This window comes from Tupaia chinensis, unplaced genomic scaffold, assembly GCF_000334495.1.
Source record: "Tupaia chinensis unplaced genomic scaffold, TupChi_1.0 Scaffold000105_1, whole genome shotgun sequence".
Taxonomy (NCBI): domain Eukaryota; kingdom Metazoa; phylum Chordata; class Mammalia; order Scandentia; family Tupaiidae; genus Tupaia; species Tupaia belangeri.
The window spans coordinates 1645682-1652425 of record NW_006159569.1 but is presented as its reverse complement, the minus strand read 5'-3'; the positions used below and the strand labels follow the sequence as shown (position 1 = coordinate 1652425).

General features: G+C 38.6%; 1 protein-coding gene across 1 annotated transcript; it reads left to right on the top strand.

Annotated features, from left to right (window-relative positions):
• The first annotated feature begins 5102 nt into the window (after nt 1-5102).
• On the top strand, nt 5103-6210 carry LOC102499403 (succinate--CoA ligase [ADP/GDP-forming] subunit alpha, mitochondrial). Its single transcript, XM_006143788.2, has one exon. It carries the CDS (start codon nt 5103-5105, stop codon nt 6138-6140), a length of 1038 nt encoding a protein of 345 aa, XP_006143850.1. The 3' UTR covers nt 6141-6210.
• Nucleotides 6211-6744: the final 534 nt, after the last annotated feature.

Sequence of the window (6744 nt, the reverse complement as noted above, 5' to 3'; positions counted from 1 at the left end):
AAATCAGCTTACTGAGACCACTACACAAAACATTCAGACCCGAAAACAAATCTCCAACCCACAAAATTCCCCCCTCACACCCTATCGTCAGTGGGACCCTCAGAAACATTCATTGATTTCAAAAGCAAACCCCACTTAAAGCCAAAGCTCAACCCACTTTAAGCCACCACGCACCTCGGTATAAACCAAAAACCAGGTCACTGACACAAAAACACATAACATTCAGACCCGCAGAAATATTCTGCCACCCAGAAAACTCCCAAATCACAGCCTAACCTCATTGACACCCTCAGCAACATTCTTTGAGTTATAAAGCAAACCCCACTTTAAGACAAAATTCAACCCACTTTAAACCACAACACAGGCCACTGTGAATCAAAGATCAGCTCAAAGAGACCACTACACACAACATTCAGATCCGAAGAAAAAAAATCTGCCACCTGCAAAACTTTCCACTCAAACCCGGACATAACTGGGACCCTCAGCAACATTCATTGATTTTCAAAGCAAACCCCCTCAAAGCCAAACCTCAACCAACTTTAAATCACAGCAAAGCCCACTGGGAAGCAAACAGCACCTCACTGAGAAACCTACATACATCACTCAGAACCAAAGAACAACTCTACGAACCACAAAACTCCACAGTCACACACTAAACTCACTGGGACCTTCTGTAACATTCATTGAGCTACAGAGCAAACCCCACTTTAAGCCAAACTTAACCCCACTTTAAACCACAGCACAAGCAACAGTGAACCAAAAACCAGCTCACTGAGAAAACTATACACAACATTCAGACACAAAGAAAAAACCTGCCATTGAGAAAAATTCCAAAACATAACCTTACCTCACTGAGACCCTGACCAACATTCCTTGAGAAACAAAGCAAATCCCACTTTCAGCCAAAAATCAACCTTTTTAAACCAAAGTACAGGCCACTATGAACCAAAAACCAGCTCACTGAGACCACTACATACAACATTCAGATCGAAGAAAAAAAATTGAAACTGAAAAATCTCACAATGCACACGGAAACATCACTAGGACCCTCAGCAACATTCATTGATTTACAAAGCAAAGTCCAATTTAAGCTAAAGCTCAACCCACTTTAAACCACAGCACAGGCCACTGTAAACAAATAACCAGCTCACTGAGACCACTACACACAACATTCTGACCTGCAGAATAAGTATGTGACCCACAAAATTTCCTCCTCACAACCTAATGTCAGTAAGACACACAGCAACATTCATTGATTTACAAAGCAAACCCCACTTTAAGCTAAAGCTCAACCCTCTTGAAACTACAGCACCATCCACGGTGAACAAAAAACTAGTTCAGTAAGACAACTACACACAACATTCAAACCTGAAGAACAAATATGTGACTCACAAAATTCCATACACACAACCTAATGTCCGTAGGACCTGCAGCAACATTCATTGATTTACAAAGCAAATCCCACCTTAATCCAAAGCTCAACACTCTTGAAAACACAGTACAGGCCACTATGAACCAAAAACTAGCTCACTGAGACCACTACACACAACATTCAGACCTGAAGAACAAATATGTGACCCACAAAATTCCCACTCACAAGAACAGCCCTTCTTCAAGAGACAGACAGCTCCATTTTTTTTTCGCTATAGGTTATGTGCGCTCACCAGACAGACAGAGAGAGACATAGAGACAGAAAGCGAGAAATCACCCCCCAGGGGGGATGGTCACACTGCAATCCCTTCTCCTCCATTCTCCTCTTGGGGTCTTGGGCACGCATGCACACACACCCAGCATGAGTTTTAAGCCACCGGGTCCAGGACACAAACCGTGGTTGACTACGTGGGAGTCCAGTGACATAGCCATTACACTAATGGCTTATTCCCATTTTCCAGTTTGTTGTGTCATACCCTACATAAGTGGTACCCCAAATTTTGCATTTAAGAAATAATTCCTTTATAGGCTAAAATTAGAGAAAGAATACTTAATTTTTAATTTTTTTTTGTAGTTACCATTTCATTTAATTTACATATAAGCCTACTCGATTCACTGGGAGTTTTCCAGCTGTAGTATTTGCATTTTTAAAATTTTTGTCCTTCCTTAGTCTAATAAAAACAAAAAGCATTTAACAAGAGCAACTCAGAAGTCCATTTAACAAAATAAGATTTCTAAGGAAATTGAACATAATAGGACCAGGGAAAATGTATGATGAGGTCAATTAAAAGGTTACTATATAAAACATGTGGCAGATGGCAGGACCTTTATGGAGTCTTGGAGTTCCAACAAGGCTGACTGTGAGCCCTGGCTCTGGCCAGCTTGCAGAATTTCAAATACTATGTCCATGACACTTCAAGGCTCTTAATTTTACCTCAGGGATATAGTGCTCTGTAAATCCACTCAATCAAATGGAGATTTCTATGTGAGCTTTAAGAGATTGGCCCCATGTCTTAGCGTTCCTACCCCTTTACAGAAAACAGATTGTGAATTCCTTTTTCAAACCAGGACTCAGTCTCTCCAACAGTCCCCTGGAGTAGTGTGGTTAAAAAAAAGAAGCATGTGATTCTGTTGCCTGCTTTGTTAATAAATAGGAGATTACATTCTCTGGGGCCATGCTAAATTTATATAGAACATATTATGCCAGAAAAACTTGATTGCTTTTTTGATAAACTCACTAAATTAGTGGATAAAGGAATAGAGTAGATGGAAAATATCTTGATAATAATAAAACAAGTTGATAGCATTTCACAAACACACACACATACACGCACACACACACAAATCTAGCTTGAAAATTTAATTCAAATTACCTTAACTGCAAGTATTGTCACATAGATTGAAAATTGAATGAAGAATGTCCATAAAGAAAAGATAGTGAAAAATGCTAACAAAGAAACCTATCAAGGGCACTTAAAATCTTAATGAATATTATATAAAAGTGACTAAATAGTCCATGCTGCAATTTCTCACCTTGCCTACTCAATAAAGAAGCTTTCTAGATAACCAAGAGAATTGTTTTACTTCACTATTTGGCAGTATGTCATATTTAGAGTAATTGGTACACACTGTAGCTATTAATTCTTGACTTCAATAATTCAGTCATATTAAATTCTAAAGAAATGCTGACAAGTATAGGAATATTTTAGTATCCCCACCTATATTGTTAGGGGTGATAGAAAGTAAGGGAGATGGGCCTGGAATTTGTCCCATTGTCTGAAGGGTAGTATCTGCTATTCTCATGTAGCACCTGACACTACAACTGCACAAGTAATTACATAACTTAGTATCTGTCTGAATCGTGGAGACCTAGCCTTCAAGATTAGGGTGCTACTGTTTTTGTTTATTGCTGAAAAATTCTTTTACCTGAGTAAAGAGAAAATATAATACTTAATTACAAACAAGCTTTGAGTATTGTTTGCCCCTTAGAAATGGAATAAATTAAAAATGTTCTAAAGCCATTTTCCCCCCCCATGGGGCATGTGTGCTCCCTGGAGAGAAACAGAGAAAGACAGTGAGAGGGAAAGTGAGCAAGTACACCCCTGGGAGAATGACCATGCCACAATACGTTCTCCTCCATTCTCCTTTTGGGCTTGCAAGCACACATTTCTGACATGATTTTCAAGTCACCAGGTCCAGGGCTCAAAACACAGTTGCCCTTGTGGGAGTCCAACACCTCAACCACCATACAACCTATTGGCTCCTTAAAGCCATTTTTAATTTCTACTGTCTTACCTATAATTTGATGATCATAACAGAGACTTACCTAACTAAATAAGTCTTTGACACAAGAAGTAACAGAAATGGGATGAAAAAAAGTTAAAAGAGATATTAAAAGTAAATGTGTAAGAGGCTGCAGGCATTCACGTGTCTGATATACAAAATAAACTCATTTATTTACCTAATTCAAACTAGGTATTTAATTATTGATGATAGTAGTCAAGGTTAGGGGGTAACGTTCCTGAAATTGACATCAAATCAACCTGTCCGGGAGCTAGATATGTTATTCTTTTTATAAGAGAAATTAGCAGTCAGTCCCCTTTCCACTAATACTAAAACTTACCTTCATGTAATCATGTCATTTTTGCCTATCTTAAGTGTCATTGATCTTTTTTAACCTATTTAGTGCAAAACTTGTTAAGTTCACATATTAACCATTTCCTTTAGAATTCCACACATTTACATATTCTCATATTCTAATTTTTTTACTGTTTTATTTATTTATTTTATTAGAGGGCACGTGCACTCACCAGAGAGATAGAGAGAGAAGAGAAAGATGTGCTTTGGGAAATGGTCGTACCACAATCCCTTCTCCATCTCATCCTCTCTTTGGGAATTTGGGCATACTTACACAGGCACCTGATGTGTTTCTGAGGATGCTGGATCCAGGACTAGAATTCTGTGAGCCATATGGTTGCCATAACCAACTGACCATGGAGTCAGCTCAGCATTTTAAAAATTCACTGTCATTCTCAGTTATGAAATGTTTTCTTTATCCATTGCACTGTACTGTCAAGGATCCATTGACTCTTGCTAGTAAAATTAAATTAGAAATGAAACAATTAGTCATATGTAAAAAGAGCTAGCTACACCTATGTTAATAACTGCTTATATACAAATTAACCAGATTTCTAATTTTAAACATATGTTGATAATTTATGCCACTTTTATTTATTTGGAATCAAAATAATATAAATTTAAGGCTTGAATGTGTCTATGTAATTTGACAGATCCCCCAGATTATTAGAGTATCCCTTTCTTCATCTGTAAAATGGGAACATTAATCCCTTCATTGCCTCCACCACAGGGTTATTTTGAGATTCAACTAATTGTTTGCAAGTTCTTTAAAATCCCTAAAGCACTATAGAAGATTGAGGAGGCTATTAAGTGACCCACTTACTGAGCAAGGGAAGAGAAATCTCAGCTCTCATTATTCTCTTTATGGGATCTAAACAGAGATATTTTTGGCTATGATGAGGTTTTTATTTGTGTTACACATAGTTTCATTTTGGAATGTTAATGGGCAAACAAGAAATGAGATGATCTTGAAATAAATATAATGAGCTAAATTTATTTTAGATACTAAAAACTTGAAATAAAAACTTACCACCATGACAGCAGCCCTTGCTGCTGCTGCCACCTCGACCATGGTCTCTGGCAGCAGTGGCCTTACCGCCCCCCGGCTACTGTCGCTCACCTTCTTCCTGCAACAGGATGGAATTCAGCATTGTTCCTCTCTAGCTTCTCAGAAACATCTCTATGTTGATAAGAATACAAAGGTTATTTCCCAGGGTTTTACTGGTAAGCAGGGTACCTTTCATAGCCAGCAGGCATTGGAATATCGCTCCAAACTTGTTGGAGGCAACACTCCAGGGAAAGGAGGCAAGACACATCTGGGCTTACCAGTCTTTAATACTGTGAAGGAGGCCAAAGAGCAGACAGGAGCGACAGCATCTGTAATTTACATCCCCCTTCCTTTTGCTGCTGCTGCCATTAATGAAGCTGTTGATGCAGAAATGCCCTTGGTTGTGTGCATTACTGAAGGTATCCCACAGCAGGACTTGGTACGGGTCAAGCACAAACTGCTGTGCCAGGGAAAGACAAGGCTAATCGGGCCAAACTATCCTGGAGTCATCAATCCTGGAGAATGTAAAATTGGTATCATGCCTGGCCATATTCACAAGAAAGGAAGAATTGATATTGTGTTCAGATCTGGCACCTTGACTTATGAAGCAGTTCACCAAACAACACAAGTTGGATTGGGGCAGTCTTTGTGTGTTGGTATTGGAGGTGATCCCTTCAATGGGACAGATTTTATTGACTGCCTTGAAGTCTTTCTGAACGATTCATCCACAGAAGGTATCATATTGATTGGTGAAATTGGAGGTAATGCAGAAGAAAATGCTGCTGAATTTTTGAAGCAACATAATTCAGGTCCAAACGCCAAGCCTGTAGTGTCCTTCATTGCTGGTTTAACTGCTCCTCCTGGCAGGAGAATGGGCCATGAGGCGACAATGATTGCTGGAGGAAAAGGTGGAGCTAAAGAGAAGATCTCCGCCCTTCAGAGTGCAGGAGTTGTGGTCAGCATGTCTCCCGCGCAGCTGGGAACCACCATCTACAAGGAATTTGAAAAGAGGAAGATGCTATGAAAGAAAAAAACAAAAAGCTTACTAAAACTGTGGAATGAATCATGATTGACATGAGAACCAGCAGCAGTTTCTGTCTGCTGTCGCTGGTGGTGAACTTCTGGGCCTGATGCTGGTCTGATGTACAGCGGGAAGGCAAAGCAAGGTTTAGAATGTCCTAAATTGAGACATTTTCACCTCGTATACCAGAGACAGCCAATAAATCTAACATTTAATTTGAAAAATAAAGAAATAAAAACTTACTGCAAGTTCTTAATTTCAGTGATGTTACTTTCATAATATTAACGACAGCTTTCTATTATTAGGATAATCAGTTTTAAATGTGTCATAGTTGATTCAAATTAAGTAAATTTTCAAAGATTAGTAAGAACACAGAGGTTGGGCCAGATAAACCTGGTATTAATTTTTCACTCTGCAAATTATTGGTAATCCAGACCTTAAATAAATTTGTCAACTTTTCTCAGCCTTAGCATATCTTATACATTAAATGATATTTTTATTTTTTTCAAGATGTTATCAGCTACATGCTAATATATATTAACAATATTGCTCAATGAAAAACCTAAATAGGAATTGAAGAGGGCAGCAGGTGACATGGTGGTTAAGA